Source organism: Cetorhinus maximus, chromosome 9, assembly GCF_964194155.1.
Source record: "Cetorhinus maximus chromosome 9, sCetMax3.hap1.1, whole genome shotgun sequence".
Classification (NCBI taxonomy): domain Eukaryota; kingdom Metazoa; phylum Chordata; class Chondrichthyes; order Lamniformes; family Cetorhinidae; genus Cetorhinus; species Cetorhinus maximus.
In genome coordinates this window covers 108,486,282-108,508,831 of record NC_135887.1, presented here as the reverse complement: position 1 = coordinate 108,508,831, position 22,550 = coordinate 108,486,282, and the positions used below count along the sequence as shown (strand labels likewise).

The window sequence follows — 22,550 nt, the reverse complement described above, 5'->3', positions numbered from 1 at the left end:
TTTTTAGGTAACCATTGATAGAGCCCTCCCCTTGGGATTATTCTATCGTTGGAATGTATCTATTTTGTAAATTCTGAAATATCCTCTTAAATATCTGTCACTACATCTATATTGACCTATTCCTTAATCTAATTTGCCAGTTCACTTGAGCTAGCTGTGCTTTCATGCCCTCATAACTTCCCTTATTTAAGTTTAAAATATTAGTCTTGGATCCAGTCTTCTCTCCCTCAAACTGAATGTAAAATTCGATATTTTGATCGTTACTACCTTGGGGCACCTTCAATATGAGGTCATTAATTAATCTGATCATGTTGTAAAATACCAGCTTTAGTATAGTTGGCTCTCTGGTTGGCGCCAGAACGTGCTGTTCTAAGAAATTATCCCGAAAACATTCTCTAAATTCCTCATCTGGGTTACCTTTACCCATCTGATTTTCCCAGTCTATATGCAGATTAAATTCCCCTATGATTATTGTCGTATCTTTCTGATAACCTCCCATTATTTCTTCCTTTATACCCCGTTCTACTGTGTGGTTACTGTTAGGGGGCCTGTACACCACTCCCACAAGTAACTTCTTGCCTTTATCATTTTTCATCTCTACGCAGATCATTTCTACATCCTGGACTCCTGGACTTAGATCATGCCTCTCTATTGTGCTAATAGCATCATTACTAAACAGAGCCGCCCCTTCACCTTTTCGTAGCTTCCTGACCCTCCTAAATGTCACATACCCTTCAATATTCAGATCCCAATCTATATAATCCTTCTATAATGTCTCTGTAATGGGTTTCAGATCGTACTTATTTATTTCTATTTGCGCTCTCAGTTCAACTGTTTTGCTTCAAATGCTAAGTGCATTCAGATACAGAGCCTTTAGTTTTGTCCTTTTATTATTGTTGTAACCTCTAGCCTTATCTGCTGACTTATTCCTAGATTTGTACTCCATGTACTCTCTGTACCTTCTTGTTATGGTCTGTTTATCATTTCTCACATTAATACCTTTCTCTCATCTTTTCTCTGCACTTTGATTTACCATATCTTGCCAAATTTGATCCTTTGATCCTGCTATTTAGTTTAAAGCCCTCTCTACTTCCCTAGTTATGAGGCTTGCTAGAACACTGGTCCCAGCACTGTTCTGGTGCAACGGAAAAACCCCACTTTCCCCAATACTAGTGCCAGTGCCCCACGAACTGGAACCCACTTCTCTCACACCAGTCTTTCAGCCACATATTCATCTCTCTAGTTTTATTTATCCTATGCCAATTTGCACGTGGGTCAGGTAATAATCCAGAGATTATTACCTTTTGAGGTTCTGCTTTTTAATTTGGTGCCTAGCTCCTCATACTGTCTATGCAGAACCTCTTTCCTAGTTCTACCCATGTTGTTGGTACCTCTACAGACCACAATAACTAGATCCTCCCCCTTCCGCTGCAAGTTCCTCTCCAGCCCTCAGCGCATATCCAAACCCTGGCAATGAGCAGGCAATGCAGCTGTCTGGATTCTTGCTCTTTGCTATAGAGAACAGTGTCAATTACCCTCACTATACTGTCGCCTACTACCACTACATTCCTTTTTGCTTCCCCGACTTGGATGGCTTCCTGTACCACGGCGCCATGGTCAGTTTGCTCATCCACCCTTCAGCCCCCTCACTCATCCAAAAAAGCTAAGAGAGCCTCAAACCTATTGGACAATTGCAAAGGCCGAGATTCCTCCCCTCCGGGTTCCCTTACCTGCCTCGCTCACAGTCACACCATCCTGTCCCTCACCAAATCAGAAGACCCTATCCTAAGTGGTGTGATTTGGACAGGTTTTACAAGAAAGATGATTTGTTGGAAGCCGATGAAGTGTAGCCAACTTTTGATAAATTTAAGACGACCGTCAGTCAGTCCACGGAAGAGTATATTATGGACTTTGATAGGTTGTATAAGAGACTGACAAAGTTTGACCTAGAAATGATGGAGTCTGCGCATACATTCAAGTTACTGGATTGTGCACAGATTTCACACATAGATCGACTTCTGGTATTTTGGGGGTTCAGTTTCATGGAAAAACTCTCTTAGACCAAATGTCTGCTGCCCTGAAAAAAATTTTGGGAAAGCAGACTTTCCAGCTACTTTCAAGTCAAATACAGGCAACAGTCTGACTAGACTACACACTGAAATGGAGAATGCAGAACCATCATGACACAATAGTAGAAGCAGAAATACATATGACCAAGAAGTTTTAATAATGGAGAACAAATCAGGAAATAAAACTATACAGGAGGCTTAACAGAGAGATGGAGGGAGTTCGGCGTGTAGTCAGAGGTCCCAAATAGGGGTCAGCCAACACTGTCGCATTATCTGCATCGAAAACGTCCTATCAGATGGAGCTTAAAGCCAAGGCTAGGTTAGCAGCCTGATGTTTTGAAGAATGTTTAGCAGATAGAGCTCAGAGTGGACGCGACCACAGCAGGAAAGGTAATGCTATTTTTGCAATGTTTACTTGGGAATGCAGGGGATCACTCCAAGGGGATGTTTTCAAACCTCCTAAGGAGGCACCAGATGTAGAGGGAAACTTTTGGAAGCATTGTTCAAATAGATACACTTATTTAAATATCATACACTAATTTAACTTACAGAGTACCATGGCGGAAAAGAAAGAACCATGGTGAGAGAGAGAGCGAGAGATTGTTTCGCCAAAAGGAACGCTTCTAGTGAGAAATTATTGGGAGTATTATAAGAGGGCCAATTTAGAATGTGAGTCTTAAATGTGAGTTATATGTCTTCAGTTCCTTTTGTCCTAAAAAAATGCATTTAATTTTCTTTAAGAAAGAAAGGAATCTGTTAATGTTGGAATCATGCTACAATGGAGTGCATGCTTTCTTGTAATTGAGAGCAGCTGCCACCAATTGGGGTAAGATTAGGGAATTATTCCGAGTGTATAAAAAGCTTTTTGTACCAGGAATAGGGGAGGATACATGCTCTCCTGCAAACTGCTCAGTTTCCAACATGAAAGGAGGAAGGGATGCAGGCAGGCCAAATTTCTCAGGCAGCCGACAACAGATCCACCTTAGAACTGTTCTGCCTTCAGGAAACTGTTCATACTGGCATAAAATCCAGCCAACTCACACCATCTTGTTACTTAGATGGCACCTAGGAAAACCGCTAAAACTGTGGTTGCACTGAAGTTGCATGTACAGACATTGTCCATGTCAATGTTTGAAAAGGGATTTGATTAGATGGCATGAAGAAAAACTATTAACGCATTCAGCAAAACGTTGTGGGGTAAAATGTGCAGAAGAGGGTTGTGCAATAATTAGATGTGGTAGTCACGAGAGCCTCTTGTCTCAATGTAGCAGAAATATGTTCTGCAGGAAGGAAATGGTTGTGCTCTGTTTCATCCTCAAGCCTCTGCTGCTGTTCCTTCTCTTCCTCAAGTAAATGCAGAAAAGGTCATCTCTTTCCATATCCTCAAGTGTGGGTTACTACTGGGGAGATGTCATGGGCTTCCAGTGCAACCTCACCAACCCGATTTCCTTTCCCGTTCAGGGAGCATACTGACATAGAAATCTATGTTATGTCTTATCTGAAGGTAGGGGCTCATGGTGAAATGGCAGAGAGTGAAGCATTAGGAACAGCAAACAAAAATATTAAATTACTGAAGAAATAAGGATTTTGCAAGACTTTAATTATGTGTTTGGCTTTTCAAATATGTTTTTGTCTTTTCCCCAGCATCCAGGAACCCTAGGCAGCCATTGTATATGGGCATCTTTAGAACTCAATGTAAATAAGGCAGTAATGATGGAAAATGGGATGCAGGATGTGGTCATATCATTATGGCCTTATTTTAAAAGGATTACCCATTTAGGGTGGATATTTCTGCCATAAACAGACCTAAAAAGGAATATCTGGGTTATTCTGTATAATAAGCTGAAATGCCATGTTGACATCACTACGGATTACATCAAACACACACAAAACAGGAACTTCTCAAAATCTTCACTTTACCTTCACCACTGTGTATGTTTTCATAATGCACTTCTTCATCTTTAACACCTGAACATAGAAACAACACTGGTCAAATTAAATAAAGACTTACAATGTTAAGAGTATTAAGTAACTCTCTAATAGTATTGCAACAAACTGAAGTCACCAAAATTAACTATTCTCAGCGGTGAAGAAACGTTTATTCAATATAAAGTTTCAATGTCAAATACACATTCAAATGAATGCTTCGAGCTCAACAAAAACATCAATTTTACAATGACAACAATTGTAATGAAATGCTTTGTTCTGAATCCAACTCCGATAAAACAACACTCACCTTTAAGGGATAATGTGAAATTTTGCTCCTGAATTTCTTTTGTTGCGATGTGAAGCACCTCACATCTGATTAAACTCTCATGATCCTTCTCAGCTACAGTAAATGTTAAGCTTGTAACTGATGAAAAAAGACCATCATCAGCAATCTCAGGCGAATTGTTAGTCACTCCTGAACAAGATGTCCCATTTTTAAACCACTTTACTTGCACAGCAGCAGGAGCATAGTTTGTCAATGAGATACTGAATGTGATAGGCTGATTAACTTCAGGCAGTTTTGGATCAACTTTAATTGGAGACAAGGTAGGAGAATAAGCTGAAAGACAAATAAAAAGGTTCATGAATGTTTAGTTATTGAAGCCAACTGATTAATTTCTGAATATAAAAAGAAAATAAAGGGTGCTTTTCTAGTCTGAATTATACACAAATTTATGAAAGAAAAGTTAAGATCTCATGAGTTTGCTCAAAAGTTACTATTAGAATTATTCTAATATTTTCTATAGATAAACAACTTACATAGTTACAGAAAAGATTCTTTTGAAAACAGCACTGATTTTAAAGTGAAGATGGAGGTGGTGTATTTTTTTTATTCATTCACGGGCTGTGGGCTTCGCTGGCTGGGCCAGCATTTACTGCCCATCCCTAGTTGCCCTTGAGAAGCTGGTGGTGAGCTGCCCTCTTGAGCCGCTGCAGCCCATTGGTTTACTACATTAAAGCAGCATGTAGTAACAGATACCTTGACAAATGGATATCAAAGGGACGTCCCAAACAACAATGGCCACTGAATTAATGGTCAGGCAGGAAGTAGTGTCAGACAGAAGGGAAAAAAAACAAATTCAAAAATCATAATTTTAGTAATTTGATCCAAACCCTATTAGGATGATCAGTAATAAAAGTTTAATATTTTTAACAAACTGAAGAACTGATGTCTTCAGGTAAGAAAAGCTTCTGAACTAGTGAGAATTAGCTCCAATAAATGGAATTACTTTAAAAGATACATTTATTTGGAATCTGTTTTTACAGTGAATATAATGATCTTAAATCAAATATCCTTCCTTTAAGTAACTTCAATTGAAGTTTTCCTTCTCCAATTTATCGAATTTCAATTTGCTCACAATCATTTAATGTGAAATGACTCCTAAATGTGTCTCCCCACAAGCATTCTCTCTACCCCCCCCCCCCCACCCCACCCACCCACCCACCCATCACCACCACCCAGCACATTCCATTACCTCGAGTATCGAGTCAAATTCTTCCAGATTATTTCTGGGTGGCCTAGTGAAGTATATTCACTTAAATCACAAACATTTAAATATGACGTGGAACTTTTCAAACTTGTGGAGAGAAGGATCAGGATAACACCTACCTTGAAGTGTTAGAACTGTCTGCTTTGTAACTGGAGATTTTAATTTAACATGCTCCACACGGAAGGAAAATTCTTCATCAAAATCTCGTGCAGTTGGAGTTACTTGCAATCGGGAAGTCAACCGATAACATCCATTGTTCTCCCTCACAGGTCCTTTAACCGTAATCCCTTTGACTATCTGGTTTCCGTCTTTTAGCCAAGCTGTACCAATATCTTGTGGGTAAAAGTTAGTGACGTTGCAGATCAAAGCAAGATCTGTACCATACGTGGCTTCTGGTGGGTCAAGTTTGATATCTTCAACAGATGGAATTCCTGTAAAAGTTGCATGAATCCACAGTTGATTACTCTACCAAATAGCCATCATGTTGAAGGATCAAAAAGGAGATTCAAAAGATCTATCTTTTTCCCCCAAATGTTGAATGTTTAAAACAAGGGCAGTAATCAAATCTTTCAGTGTGCAAGTTAGACCTTTATCAAAGATAATGACAACTTAAAAAAAAACCTTTACCTTACAGAACATTTATGCTACTGATTTGATAATCACAGCCATGTTGGAATAGCACAATTTAGGGCCAATACAGCCACAGAAAGGAACTTGGAGGTCACAGACAAACAAGGAATGTAATGTGAGATGGCACTGTTCCTGAAGGTTAGGTTGATCTCAAAGAAATAGCACAAGCCTGTGGCCGCAATGGCAAAGTTATCACCATTCTCAAAGTAAAAGGAATGCTAGCATCCTGTTAGAGGTAGCTATGTAGGGGGAGGAGGTGTCATCGTGGTATTGTCACTAGACTAGTATTCCAAAGACCCAGGGTAATGCTCTGGGGACTCGGGTTCAAATCCCACCATGGCAGATGATGAAATTGGAATTCAATAAAAATCTGCAACTAAAAGTTTGACGATGACCACCAAGAAACCATTGCCGATTGTTGTAAAAACCCATCTGGTTCACTAATGTCCTTTAGAGAAGGAAATCTGCTGTCCTTGCCTGGTCTGGCCTTCATGTCACTCCAGACCCAGAGCAATGTGGTTGACTCTTAAATGCCCTCTGAACAAGGGCAACTAGAGATGGGCAATAAATGCTGAACGAATAATAAAAAATGTTTTTGGCCACTAATAGAGTACATGTTTGATGACCTTACAGCTGCATGTACAGCTTTATTTAACGCAAGCGTATTGCACTGCAGAACTGATTCAGGAGTCATTCCAGTTATGACGGTGTAATATTTGTAAAACCAAGTTGATCCTCAACAATTATTGCTATGCCATCAATTTAGTCCAGGCTTGTCCAACCTGTGGACCCTGGGCCGCACTGCAGTCTGCGAAGCCCCCCCAATGTGGCCCCGGGAACGACTGTTGAAAATGCCATTGAGACAGCTCAGTACGTTTGAAGATTTCTTCAGGAGGCTGCTCCTCCTATCAAAGCCTGCTTTTCTCCCGCGTTTGCTGCTGATAGGCAACAGCGAGTATTTGAAGATAGAGAGACACATTTTGGAGCACATATTCACCATGCTTTCCCCAGGCTATTGGTGCTCTAGCCCAGCTCCATTCCCCTGGCTCTCCCCCGGTACTCCCTGCATCCCACCGGTTCTCCCCCGGCCTTCCACATTTGGGCACCGCTAGGCCTCAGGCCTTGCTCCAGCTCATATCACACCTACCCCCGCCACCAAGCCAAGTTCATGAGTGATGGTGAGTAAGTGAGCATGAGGGTGGGTCAGCGAGTGAGTGAGTGAGGGAGTGTTAGTGGTTGAGTGTGTATGCGTGCATGCCCACGCGCAAAGGGGGAGGGGGAGCGTGCGTGAGAGGGAGGAGGAGCGCACGCGCGAGGGAGGAGGGGGATCGCAGGCCCGAGAGAGAGGGTGAGCGCACGTGCCTGTGTGTGAGAGAGAGAGGGGGCTGGACAGGACTCATAAGGAGCAGAGTGTGTGTGTCTGGCTCCCAGTTGCAGGGTTCTCATTCGCCCTCAACTCCGCCCACCAACAGGCACTCTCACAGGGGACAGGGGATGAAGGTGAATTGAGTGAGCACCCCAAGACTCGGAGACTGAACCACTTCTATTAAAACATGTCAATTTAATGAACTGGAAACATATCTGGCCATTTCCAAATAATCTATTCAATATTCTACAATTGTTACTGTGAAGTTGCACTTCTTGTTGGAATGAGACTTACCCATTATTTTCAAGAAATAACTGGATGAGACAGGTTTGTCTGAAGTTGCATAGTGAAGGATTTGCATTTTGAACTCTTTTCCATGGTCCTTATAAGTTGGAACGAATGTCCTTTTAGACCATAGAAAGTACGAATCAGTTGTTTTATCAAACTGGACTTCAGATGTTTCAACTCCATCCATGGTTTTATCAAACCCTTTGAACCAGATAATTTGATTGTCTTTTGGAGAGAAGCCGTATGCTTTGCAGGAAAGTTTTACAGGTTTTCCCACTTCTGGGAGAACAGGATCTGCTGTAACTTCTGTTACCTTTGGCGTTGACACTGCACACATACAAAATAAACAGTGTTAATAAGACTGCATAACTAAAAGAACACCAAAATATTTTAAAAAGACTAGTGCATCTTGACAAATTGTCAAACATTGATTTCTTCAATAAAAAGTATCCTTTTTCTCTGGCGCTGTTTTTCCTCTCACCCTGTTACAGGCCACGATTGCTCCCATACCTCTCGGAAATTTCCAGTCACTGTCTGTGAGATTGAACATTGAATACTCGGAGGCTATTCAAGTCTAGCCTTGCATTCAACAGGGAATCATTGGAAAGTGATAATTCATCGAGTCCATGGGGGCCAAGGCAGATTGTAGCACTCCACCAATACCTCAGCTGGGATCAGATAACTCAGGGATTGGACTTGTAACCTTACAATTTTAAATCACTAGTTAAGCCTCAGTTGGAGTATTGCATTCAATTCTGGGCACCACACAGTGGGAAGGATGTTTAGGGGCACGAGCGAGATTTACCATAGTGGCACCAGGGATTGAGGGGTTTCCATTATGTGGAGGGGCTGGAGAAGCTGCTACTGTTCTGCTCAGAACACAGAAGGTTAAGAAGGGATTTGACAAAAGGTGTTTACTGTCATGAGCTGCCTTAGGGTGTGGTGGAGGCAGAATCAATCGTGGCTTCCAAAAATGAATTGAATAATTATCTGGAGATAAAAAAAATTGGAGGACTAATGGAAAAGATGGGGGAGTGAGAATAACTGAGTTGCTCCAGCAGAAACCGGCACAGACATGACAGGCCGAATGGCCTCCTTCTGTGCTACAGCCATTCTATGGTTCTACTTCTCAGTTGTGCAGGCCGAAGTCAGGTGGCACGTTCTCCCAATGAGCTAACAGGGAGCTGCAAACAATCCTTTCCAACACCATTCACCTTGGTTCACCTGTACTACTATTGCCTCTGAAGAAGGCCTAGTTTCTACTGCCACTCCAGGCCTTGAAGTAATTTGCAGTGTTAGGTCAGCACAATACAGAAACAGTACTGCAGCACTGAAAGCAGCTGGATCCACCTCTTCAGGTGGACATAAAAGATCTCATTGAACATTTTTCAAGAGTAAGGGATTCTCCTGGGCTAGCCAACATTTCACCCTCAAACAAACTCAACAAGAAAAGATTAACTGGTTGTTCATCACATCATTGTTGGTGGGACACTGCTTTGTACAAATTGCCCTGTTTGCCTACAAAACCACAGACAACATTCCAAAAGGAATTCATTAACATGGTGAAATCGTCCCAGATTTCCACTAAGTGGGGTGATGGGCAGGTAAAATGTCAGTGTGGCTGGTGGGTTTTCACGCCATATTTTCCCAAACTTGCCACACTATTGACGCATTCCCAGGAAACACGTCGTTTCCATGGCAGGAAAGCTCTCATTCGCCCCCTGTCATCACCTCGCCACTTCGTCACGCCAGGAGTCATATTTAAAGTCCAGCCACGCGCACACATCTCAGTGCTTCCAGCCCATGACTGCTGCAGGGAAGATGTCCCCGAGCCCCCAGGTTTAGCGGTGCGTCACTGGAATGCCTTTTGGATGCTGTGGAGTCCCACCAGGGTGTCCTCTAACACTGCTCTGTCCGCAAGACGGGCAGCAGAGTGATCTACCCGGCTTGGGAGGCAGCGGCAGCAGCAGTGGTCAGTGCCAACACCTTTCAAAAGAGGACAGACACTCAAGTGCCTCAAGAGGGTGAATGATCTCCTCGGTTCTGCCAGGGTAAGTCACTCTTTTCATCACTCTCAACTCACACACTCACAAATCCATCTCACATCCACAGGGATCTCACTCACTGATAGTTCAAGGGACATCACCATTCACTCTCTCGTACTCACTGTCATTGTCCTCATCCCATCCATGGGACCACTCACCACCCACACGTCAGGCATACTTATCATGTGGCCTGACAATTATTCTGCTTACACTTTCTCCATCTCAATTCATGCAGGACAAGCTGACACACAACAAGAGGGAGTGGTCGCAGACCGATGGGGGAATGCCTGAAATCAAGATCCTCATGGACTTTGAAAATTGCCATCCAGCTGGCCGGTGAGGATCTGGACCGGCCCTGTACTAACGGAGAGGTCAGCGCTGCTCTACCAAGTGAGGATCCAGCAGTGCAACATCCATCAAACAACCATACCGTGAGTGGTGTGTCCTGTTTCACAGGCCACTGATATGCATTAATTATCTCTCCTTGCTTTCGCAGGCACATCTGGAGCCGACGGTGTCCATAACCCAGGGCCTCCAGTCAAGCCCTGAAGAAGCCTCTGAAGAGGAATCTGGAGGCACCCTCCTTGAAGACCCGTCACAGCGCTCACCCACACACTCCACCAGCATAGAGACACACGCCTCAACAGGCCCCAGCTTTAGAATAGCCTCAGGATCACAAACTGGGGAACACACCAAGCTGTCTGATCCACAGCAGGGACTTCCCAGGTTTCTGGCACTCAGAGGACTGCTGGAGGCCAGAAATTTGCTGAGTCCAAGTCACATGACGAGCCTCTGGACTCGGTCATGTCACAGTTGCTGGAGCTGCAAAGGCAAGCTAGGGAACATCAGGAAATGATGTCCGCTGCACTCCTCAGATTGCAAGGCATGATGGAGAAGTCCGTCTGCCTTCATTCTGAGAAGATAGCGCCGGAATTGCAATGCACCAAGGTCAACAGTTATAGGATGGTGGCCGCCATGGAGACCTTGGTCCAGGACTTCGCTCCTGCACTGCTACGCAGGCTCAGCTCCATCACTGATGCCATATTTGGCCTCCAACAGTGTGTACGCAAGAGGGGTGGCAGGCAGCTCGATCTCACTCCAGCTATCTCTGCTCCTCAACGGGGCAGCCTGGGGCCCTCGGGCACCCATAGGGAGGAGGATCAGCAGGTGCACACCCCAGGGCTATCCATCCAGGTGACTCTGGGAGTGTCCGGCCCATCCTACTCCCCTCTTCCTGTGACCTCAGCAGCTCCAGCTCCACAGGCCAAGGAGGGTGCCACTGCCACACAGCAGGACCCTGAAAGCAGGCCGGGGCCCTCCAGGTCTCGGCCCTCCAGAGGACAGGGCGTTGCAGTCAGCAGGCTGCCTCCTATGGATGGCGTGGAGCACCAAGACGTAGTGGCAGGATTACGAAGGTTAAGAAAAATTAGCTATTCCGCCTGGACACAGGTGTTAATCACTTGTGCACACTGTTCACTGTTGTCAATAAACTCCCAAGAATGTCTCCCTGCCTATGGCTCCTTGTTCTGATGAGCAGTGTTCTCATCATTTAGATGTGAAACCTTTCTGCACAAGATAAAGGCAGGTGTCTCAGTCCAGGGCCTTTTCCCTGTGCTCTGTGCAGCCTTCAGACCTAAGTGTTGGTATGGCCTCACACTCCCTGGACACATTACTGATGCCTGCACCCCGACGGTGCTGGTCATTGCTGCCAGAATGTAGTGGGCAGGCACCACTGAGTTCCATCATTCTCTCTGTGCGCTCAGAACCTTCAAGGTGGGGCTGGCCCCCATCTCTTCAGCATCTGTGACCAGTGACGCTGTGCTCCTGAAGGGCTCAGGTGTTGAAGGCACCTGATGAAGGGTAAGAAGCTTCTAAAGTTTCATGGCTGCGTCTTTATGATATGACCCTGATCATGGAGCGCAAACGAGCTGCCCTCGGTCAGACAGGAGTCGGACATTCTCAGGGACTATGTGAAGATCTATGGAGTGTCCTCACTGCATGTCGTCATCATCATCCTCCTGCAATCGAGCAACTATTAAGGCCTCCACTGTGTCTCCACGACAGGAGCATTTTCATCGAGGATATTCGCACTGCCATAAGCCAGATTGGAGTCAAACATTCCTAGATGCAATGTAAGGATCTATGGGGTCACCCTCACTGCATGTCGTCATCACCCTCCTCGAATCCAGCAACTATGAGGGCCTCCTGAGTCCACCTGCCTCATCTAGCCTGAGCGTGGGCCTCATCCCCATCATCATTGCCTTCGAGCACCCCATCACCCTCATCCCCATCGACATCCTCCTCATCGGAGGAGGCCTCCAGCTTCTCCATCTCCTCCTCAGCTCGATTCCCCATTGCAGCGCCAGGTTGTAAAGGGTGCAGCAGACAACGACGATGCATGACACTCTCTGTGGACTGTATTGCAGGGCTCCACCAGTCCGGTCCAAGCACTGGAACCGCATCTTCAGCATCCCGATGGTCTGCTCCACCAAGTTGTGAGCTGCTGCATGAGCCTCATCATGCTGTCGCTCTGCTGCAGTCTGAGGCCGCTGCACGGGTGTCATCAGCCAAAGTAGCCCTTGTCCCGAGGAGCCATCCCTGCAGCTTCCGTGGACCCTGGAAGACTTCAGGGATCTGTGACCGACTGAGGATGTAGGAGTTGTGCATATTCCCTGGAAACCGAGCACATACCTGCAGGATGCGTTTCCCGTGGTCGCACACCAGCTGCACATTCAGTGAGTGGAACCAATTGCAGTTGATGTAGTTCACCGTGTTTTGCGATGGAGATCTGAGTTCTACCTGAGTGCAGTCAATTGCGCCCTGAATCTGTGGGAAACCCAAGATCTGGGCGAATCCAATCGCTCTTGCATCCTGGATGTCCTGGTTCCGGACAAAATGCACAAAGTTGTGTGCCCTCGTGAAGATGGCATCCGTGACCTCATGGATGCATTTGTGGGTGGCGGATTGTGATATCCCACAGAGGTCGCCTGTGGAGCCCTGAAAGGGGCCACTGGCATAGAAATTGAGCACCGCGGTCACTTTCACAGCCACTGGCAGTGGATGCCCTCCATGTCCCCGTGGCACAAAATCCTGCAGTTAGGTGGCAGATGTGACCGACCAGGTCCCTAGACATGCGTAGTCTTCAGCGATTCTGGTTCTCAGTCATTTGCAGGAAGGAAACGTGGCCTCTATGGACACTGGGTGTCACTCGGCACCAACCAGTGACAGCTCTCTGGGGCTCTTTGGCAGCGTGCACGGGAGCCCCAGCCACCCCTTCTTCCAGAGGGTGCTGCTCCTTCCTCTGCACAGCCGGGCGCCTCCATCACTTTCTCCTCTGTCATCTTTGTTCTCTGTAGGCCAGCAGGGATACAGCTGGTTCACCAGAGCGTACTAAAAACCTGTCCTGGTTAAGTGTGATGGCCCCTTAATGCTTCCTGGAGAGTGATGGCCATCATCTGGATGGCCACAGATCAGTGCGCCACATGGCTACCTGAAACTCCACCCAACTCTGCCCCAATCCACCTGACCAATTGGTGGCAGCTTTGCCCATTGGACTGTATGCTGTGCTCTCAGCTCAGACATTCTCCTAACCTGCACTGCAAGGCTGCACTGTTAGCTTCAACCATGGGGGAGACTGGTCCAAACCGGGATGCTGACATTACAAGGGGCTGTAGCACCTCCAGCAGTAACTGCTCCATGGCCAGCTTTAGCAAGGAGATTGTACAACGTGTGCAGTCATCCAACTGTTCTGCAGTCCACTTAAATGATTATGACTTTGCAGTCTGTGCCGGGAGGGGGTACAAAGCTTTGGAGCACTTGGTGCAGTTCAACACCTCTCAACACCAGTGGGCACATAAGCTAGAAACCCGACTCCAATTATATCAATGTGGCTGCACCTGAACTATCTCAGCTGCTGAGGAATGGTTACCTTATACAGGTTTCCCTAAGGAGTGGTTGCTTCCCTCGCCCACCCTACCCCCACCCCGAATGCTTGTGCGCTATATTCAATGGCAGGGTTGCCCTTGTGCCACTCCCATAAGTCGCCTCAACCGCAAGGAAGCCCTTCCCCCCGCCCCACCCCCACAAGTCACCTCAACGGCAGGGCTGCCCTTTACATCCCCCCCCACCGACGATCCTCAAGTTTGAAGTCTAACAGGCGACCCTGGCGAGCGCTGCACATTGTTGCTGTGAACTCACCTCTGAGTTCCCCTCAAAGTGCAGCCCACCTAGTGCACGCCTTTTGTGTGCTGTTGTGAAACACAGCAGCGTGCTTTCCTGCCGATGTGGATAGAGGATCCAGCTGGGGGGGGCGATTCCAGCGGGCTGGCCTAATAACGAGATGCTGATTGCTGATGTATTAAAAATGAGGTTCCTGACGTTCGATGGCGGGAAACGCGGCCCACTGTTGCTGGGCTGAGCAAACAATCACGAATTCAATCGCGCCATATTGTCCACTCACTTCATGAAACATGCCCGACAGCGGCAAGCAGGGAAAATCCTGGCCCTAGTGTTTATGGACTTAGATAGGATATGAAGGGCATGATTTAAATGCAAGGTCTTTCTTTCTTACTATTGTTCGCAGTTATTCTAGGCTTTCGTATTATTGTTTTCTTGAACAAAATAGAAAAGAATGCAGATGGAATATATTTCATGGACAGAAAAAAGATCAACTCAGATTTTCTCAGTTTGCTAAAATGTAGAAAAAAACAACCAAGTTGAAATAGAAATCTTGACCCAAGATTTGGGTTTCTTTACTTCCCTTGTCTCTAAACAAATCACTCTAGGTCATGGGCCTTCACCATGGACCTTTTCCAATGCAGGAACAGCCCAGTAGATTTGTCTGAATCTGCATATGAATCTCAGCTTGTTAACATTTTCTCATGTACAAATATTCACCGTTTATGCATTTTTAAATCAAATCAGAGAATTTAAATACCCAAGTCAAGTATTCCCCAAATTGTGCTGCTGATAAAATGATGAGACGAATGACACATGCCACTATTTATATACAAATTGCACAGAAGAGCATTATGAAATAAAGCATCTCACTGAGCCACATAAGATGATATTAGGTCAGGTGACCAAAAGCTTGGTCAAAGAGGTAGATTTTAATGAGTGTTTTAAAGGAAGAAAGCAAGGGACAGAGGCGTTGAGGTATAGGCAGGGTATTCCAGAGTTTGAGGCCAAGGAAACTGTAGGTGTGGCCACCAATGGTGGTGTATTTAAAACTCAGGATGAACAGGAGACTAGAATTAGAGGAGCACAGATATCTCAGAAGGTTGTGGTGACGGAGGAGAATACTGAAATAGAGATGGGTGAGGCCATGGAAGGATGTGAAAACAAGGATAAGTCCTGAACCAGCAACAGGATAGACCCACCAGAGGTGACAAGGATTGCCCCTGGGAGTCTTCCACTTCAATTCCAGACCCCATGAAGTCTCATGATAATAGATCAGACACAGGCAAGGAAACCTCCTGCTCATTTCCACCTACCACCCTTCCTCAGCTGATGAATCAATACTCCACTATATTGAACAAAGCTTGTAAAAAAACACTGAGGGTAGCAAGGGCACAAGATATAGTTTGGGTGGGGGACTACAATGTTCACCGCTAAGAATAGCTTGGTAGCAGCATTACTGAACAAGCTGGCACAGTCCTGAAGAACGTAGCTACTAGACTGGGCCATCAGAAGGTGGTGAGCAATCTAGAAGGAAGGAAAAATCTTCTTGAACTCATCTCCAACAATCTGTTGCACCAGTCACTCTCATATTGTTAGGAGTGAAGCCTAGTTTTCACCAAGGTCACCTTCTATCATGTTACATGACACTAACAGCATACTAAATGGGATAAATTTAGTACCAATCTAGCAACTCCAAACTGAGCATCCGCGAGGTACTGTATTCCACCACAGTCAGTAACCTCATGGATGTGCATATCCTTTACACTATTATTACCAATAACCCAGGTGATCAACCCCAGTACGATAGGGAGTATGGAAGAGCATGGAGGAGCAGCACTGGGCATACCTAAAAATGGAGGTGTCAACCTAGTGAGTTACAACAAAGGACAACATTCATGTGGAACTGACAAAGCAGATACTTTATATATAGCTGAGCAATTCCACTACCAATGGATCAGATCAAAAGCTCTGCAAACCTGCCACATGCAGTCATGAATGATGGTATCCAATTAAACAATTAGTGGGAGGAGAAGGCTCCATGCATCTCCCTGTCCTCATTCGAGGTGTCAGCTGTGGCTCAGTTCATAGCACCCTCGCCTTTGAATCAGAGGGTTGTGGGTTCATGTCCCACTCCCGGAAACCAAGAACTGTGATTGTACTCGAAAGAGTTGCAATCTGTGACTGTTGATAACTCGAAAGAGTTTCCCTGTCCTCATTGATGACAGTCCAGCATGTGAGTGCAAAATAACATTAGGCTGAAGGTTTCACACCCATCTTCAGCCAGAAGAACCAAGTGGATGATTCATCGCTGCCTCCTCCCAAGATCCTCACCATAACAGAAGTCAGTCTTCAGCTAAATTGACTCACTCCAAGTTTTAATCACAAAATCACTGATTGCACCGGATACAGCAAGGACCATGGGCCCTGACAACATCCTGGTTGTAGTACTGAAGACATGTGCTTCAGAACTAGCTGCACCTCTAGCCAAACTGTTCCAGTACAGTTACAAAACGGGCATCTACCTGGCAATGTGGAAAATTGCCCATGCATGTCTTAGCCACAAAAAGCAGAATAAATCCAATCTGACCAATTACTGCCCCATAAGCCTCCTCTCGATCATCAGCAAAGTGTTGAAAGGGATCGTCGACACTGTTATCAAGCAGCATTTACACAGCAATACCTTGCTCACTGATGCTCAGTTTGGGGTTTGCCAGGCCCACTTGGCTCCTGACCTCATTACAGCCTTGTTCCAAACATGGACAAAAGAGCTGAACTCAAGAGGGAAGGAAAAAGTAACCGCCCTTGATATCAAGGCAGAAATTGACCAAATGAGCCTTGGCAAATCTGAAGTCAATGGGAATCAGGGGAAAAACTCTCCGAGGGTTGGAGTCATACCCAGTACAAAGGAAGATGGTTCTGCTTGTTGGAGGCCAACCATCTCAGTCCCAGGACATCGCTGCAGGAGGTCCTCAGGGTAGTGTCCAAACATCTTCAAGTGTTTCATCAATAACTTTTCCCTCAATAATATGGTCCAAAGTGGTGATATTTTCTGATGATTGCATAGTGTTCAGTACCATTCCATCACATTCCTGATTTGTGCCTTGCAGATCAAGTCAGGATGTGAGTGATTCACCTCACAATTCCCAGCCTCTAACCTGCTTTTTAAATATTCACTCCCTCAACTACCAGTGCAGCAGTTGACAGCAGTATGTACCATCTACAAAATGTACTGCAGCAAAGACACCAGGCACATAGGAACACTGCCACCTACAATTTCCCCTCAGAATGATAAATAGTAAATAACATACGGGCCACACAAGTGCACGGCAATGACTATTTCCAACAAAAGAGAATCTAACCATCTCTTCTTGGTGTTCAATAGCATTACCATCACTGAATCCCCCACTATCAACATCCTGGGGGTTACCATTGACGAGAAACTGAACTGGACCAGCAGCATAAATATTGTGGCTACACGAGCAGGAGTTAAATATTCACTCCCTCCACCACTGACACACAGTGGCAGTAGTGTGTACTATATACAAGATGCACTGCAGCAACTCACCAAGGCTCTTTCGCAACACTTTCCAAACCTCTGACCTCTGCCACCCAGTAGAACAAGGGCGGCAGATGCATGGGAACACCACTATCTGTAGTTCGCCTCCAAGCCAAGTACCGTTCTGATTTGGAATTATATCGCCGTGCCTTCACTGTTGCTGGGTCAAAATACCGGAACTCCCTCACTAACAGCAATGGGGGAATAACTGCACTAGATGGATTGAAGCGGTTCAAGGGCAGTTAGGGATATCCAGCAAATGCTGGCCTTGCCAGCGTCACTCACATCCCATGAAAGAGCAAAAAAAATTTCCCAACCTCAGGCTAGTGTCCTAAGCCCAACTATCTTCAGCTGCTTCATCAATGAACTGCTCACCTTTATAAGGCCATAAGCGGAGATATTTGCTGATGATTGTCCCATATTTAGTTCCATTTGCAACTCGTCAGATAATGAAGCATTATCTGTTCGCATGCAGTAAGACACGAGAACAACATTCAGGCTTGGGTTGATAAATGACAAGTTACATTCAGACCACACATGTGCCAGACAATAGCCATCTTTAATGACAGAAAGGGTCTAATCACCTCCCCATGACATTCAATGGCATCATCATCACTGAATCCCCCATGATCAATATCCTGGGGTCACCACTGACCAGTAATGCAACTGGACCAGCTACATAAATATTGTGGCGACAAGAACAGGTTAGAGATTAGGTACAATGCAGCAAACATCCAGCATCAGAAGGCAGTAGTAATGGAATACTCTCCACTTGCCAGGATAAGTGCAGATCCAACAAAACTCAAGGAATTCAACACCATCCAGGACAAAACAGTCCACTTGTTTGACATATTATCCGCCACTTTAAATATTCACTCCCGCAACTACCAGGGCAGTTGTTAACAGTGTGTGCCATCTGCAAGATGCACTGCAGCAACTCACCAAGATTCCTTCAAAAGCACCTTCCATTAAACCAGCAAACTCTGCCACCTACAAGTAGAAAGGCAGCAGGCACATGGGAGCACCACCACCTACAATTTCCCCTCCATCCTGACTTGGAAATATGCCACCATTCTTTTATTATTGCTAAAATATGGGTGAAGGCGATCAGCGCACAGGTTAAAAATCTGGAACACTCTGCCCCCACAGCAACTCTTTCGAGTTATCAACAGTCACAGATTGCAACTCTTTCGAGTACAATCACAGTTCTTGGTTTCCGGGAGTGGGACATGAACCCACAACCCTCTGATTCAAAGGCGAGGGTGCTATGAACTGAGCCACAGCTGACACCCCCTGCCCCCACAGCAGGAAGCACAAACTGCAGCAGTTCAACAATGTGGCTCACCATCATCTTCTCAAGGGAAACCACGGTTGGGACTTTGTTGACTTTGTTCAGTGACACCCACAGCCCACGAACAAGTAAAAAATCTTCAATCTGGAACGCCAAGGAGATAGATAGCTGCATTCCCTGTGCAATCAGGCATCAGATACCCAGTTTCCTGCACTATGATGTCATCAGCTCACAGAAACCTGCTACATAAAACATGCAAAAACCTGAATGTGCAAGAGAATTTCCAACTAACGGCTATCAGATGTCCAACTGCTGCAAATTTTGTCCTTTTTTTTGTCTAAATGTTTGGCAAAAGTTAGTAATCATATGCTCTGGTCAGATGATGTGATGACCTTTGACCAGGAGCAGAACAGTAAGGAAAATTTGTAATTTCTTTAAAAAGGTCTGGTGGAATCCAAAATTATTTTTAAGAATGTTTGAAAAGGATTTTGGCGAGTTCACATCATTTGTAAAGGAATTAACTGTAATTTTCTTGGATAATAAGAAATACATGTCCATGTGACCTGGCCGCCCTTGACCTGGAAGTAGTACAAACAGGAAGGAAGTTAAGAAAGAAGCAGTGTGGCTGGCAAGCACAAAGGAGATCTGCAAGTAGAGGTATTGGAGGGTGAAGGCGATCAGTGCACAGATGCAGGCACCAAGAAAAAGGCGGCAGAGATAGTGAAAGGAAACACAGAATTCTTGTGTGGAGAAGAAGCAAATTATTCTCAAGGAGAGGTCAATTTTTCTCTTTGGCAGAAAAGGAGACAGGGGCTCTTGGGAGGTGCTGTGTAAGCTGGCCAAAAGGGTCGAAAATCTGGAAAGTTTCTGCAAATAGCTTGGAGACACATAAGAGCTGGGTGGTTTCCCAGAAGTGGCCAAACTGAACCAGGGTGTTCTTGGTTCATCAGCTGTAAAGGAACTCTGGAGAGCATCAGGATGGTGACCCAAAGGAGAGAGGGTTAGTGGAAGTGTGCTTGCTGGTGAGAATCATACCATGAAACTTGAAGGTGAAAGCTATTGTGGGATAGGACTCCTGACTTACCTTGCGTGAATAAAAAACAGCATAATACGGAATTGTGTAGTGCCACATTTGTGTATGGAGTGATGCGTATGCTTGCACAAAATCTATCTTTGTTGTATCATCTATCTAAAGTGAAATTTGATTTGAAGTATCATTTACCTGTTAATTCATGTTTAATTTGTGTTGGTTCTGATTCATGTTGAAGTGAAGGCTACAAAAAGTGGATCTTGGGAATTTTTTTCATTTGGGGGTCATTCAGTAAACTCGGTTATTTTGGTTTATAGTTTCCCCATGGGGATTGTAACAATAGTTACTTACCCAGCTGATCGAGTACCCAGTCAACCTCCAATGGCTCCATTAGGCTTTCATGTTCTACTCGGCACATATATTTCTTCTTAACATCAGCCCCGGTAGGTGTACTCTTCACACGACTTGTCAAATAACAGAGTCCATCACTTTCCACAGTTGGCTCACATACTTCAGGTTCTTCTATCATTTTTTCACCATTTTTGAACCATGTTACTGTGATTTTATAGGGGTAAAAAGAATGTATTTGACAGCTTAAAGTCATGGGCTCTCCTGCAACTAGTTTTTCTGTACCATGTGTTATCTTCTCCACTTTTGGAGGGGCTGAAAAAGAAACATGTAAAACAAATTTACTTTAACAGCGGGATGTTAGAGATATTGGAGTCTAGATTCTACCTAACCTGCAGTCAATGGCCAGAAAATTTAATCCACTGTGTTCTGAAAATTTGGAAATAGGACTCAAGTATAAAATAAAAAGTTACACAATGACCTCAATTAGAGAAATATGGTGCTCAGGGCACTTCATTCTTCACAGGATTTTCCAAATAAAATCATCAATTTTGTTGCATTGTAAAAAATACAAAGTGTCTGTAAACAAATTTAATCCATTCTTCTAAATAAGGAAATGTCAAAAATATTACATACCTGTAACATTCAGAGTTATTTCTTTCTGCTCCTCACTGTGAGTGCAGTCATGCTGTACCACACAGATGTACTTTGTACCTGTGTCTTGCAGTATATCTGGCCTAATAACTAGTACACTGGTGATACCATATGATTTATCTTCATACTCAACTTCACTTATTTGATGGTTATACTTAGACTTCTTCCCATTGTCAGAGGCAAGGATTGTTCTGTTCTTATGATCCAAACGAACAATTTCTTTCAACTCATTATTCCTCCGCATTTGTTGCCATATGATTGTTAATGGTCTTGGTTTAAATCCATTAATTGAACAAGTCAAGGCCACAAGGTCATTATGATGGGTGTGAAGTGGCATCACAATGTTTGAAACCTTTGGTGGGACTTTGGGAAAGAGAAACAAAACAAAGAAGTTGTTTATTTAAACCGAAAGAAGTTTTCAGGTGTTAATAAGAGCAAGAAAATGTTATTTTCTAGGCTGAATCTTATATTAATTTAGGGACTACAGATGACAGAACTGCATTACCGCTGTTAATCGCATGTCACTTCATATTTACAAATACACAAGTTAAGAAAGGAAATACAGAATGGATTCAACGAGCATAAATAATAATGATTAAAATCAAATGCTCATGATTTACCTCCTTTAACATCCAGTGTTATAGATTTCACAGCAGTTTTTGCAAGACTTTCATGGTGAACATGAAGAATTAATTCAGCCTCATCATCTCTGTCCACATCAGGAAACATTTTGATATCACAATGTACTTTGAAAGTTCCATTTCTGTCCTTAGAAAGTATTGGCTGCAAAGGCTTAAAGGACGTGTCTGCTTCACAATCGTTCATGAGAAGCTGCACGTCATCTGCATTTCCGTTGGACGCCAAATATCCTTTATTCTTTGCGATATCCTCTGGGATACACCATTCAAAAATGTGTGTTTTGTGTTCATCCTCTTTCCTCTTTAAGCTTAAAACAATTTTAATTTTCTGAGGTCTAAATCTGTTAACTGTGAAGCAGATGCTGGCTTCTTCAAAATGGCGAATGATGGAAGGTTTACTGCATTCAATTTCTGGAGAAGCTAACATATAAAAAAAAAACAACTTGACAATCTAAACGTTCTCATTTGTTTTCTCTTATTTTCTTGCTAGGCTACAGGCAGAAGTATATATAGAAGACATGATACTTTGTGTATCTCCACAGGACAGGAGTTTCAGTAATGCTGTGCTGTTTTTTTTAATCATTTCAGCCAATGATGGCCAATGCAGTGCAAATTACATCTAGTGGAAGTTGAATTTCTGTGATCTTTTGTGCCTGTTTCGAAAATGTTGCACTAGAAGCCAGCTGCACCCACACAACTGGCAACGCCCTAACATCAACTTAATCACCACTGCCAGCTCTGTTAATCGGACTCATTAAAATTGAGAATGAAAACTCAGCAGGTCCGACAGCAGCTATGGAGAAAGAAACAGTCAATGCCTCAGGTCAGTGATCCCTCGAATCAGCTGGATCTGCTGGGATTTTCCAGCATTTTCTGTTTCTATTTCTAGCATCCACAGTGTTTTGATTTTTAAAACTAGCCTTTTTTTACGCACAAGAACACTAATAGTCACATTTTGAAAGCTTTTGAACATGACT

At 44.4% G+C, this 22,550-nt stretch overlaps 1 protein-coding gene across 1 annotated transcript in view; it reads right to left on the bottom strand.

The window, feature by feature from the left end:
• LOC144684898 (uncharacterized) overlaps positions 1-22,550 on the bottom strand; it is a 48,154-nt gene that overhangs the window by 6,065 nt on the left and 19,539 nt on the right. The window contains exons 5-11 of the mRNA XM_078549300.1: positions 21,556-21,993; positions 20,918-21,298; positions 20,285-20,596; positions 7,839-8,159; positions 5,668-5,979; positions 4,306-4,617; positions 3,990-4,037 (exon numbers count right to left, since the gene is read on the bottom strand). Coding sequence (XP_078405426.1) covers positions 3,990-4,037; positions 4,306-4,617; positions 5,668-5,979; positions 7,839-8,159; positions 20,285-20,596; positions 20,918-21,298; positions 21,556-21,993 — 2,124 coding nt within the window. The remainder of the gene's footprint in view (positions 1-3,989; positions 4,038-4,305; positions 4,618-5,667; positions 5,980-7,838; positions 8,160-20,284; positions 20,597-20,917; positions 21,299-21,555; positions 21,994-22,550) is intronic.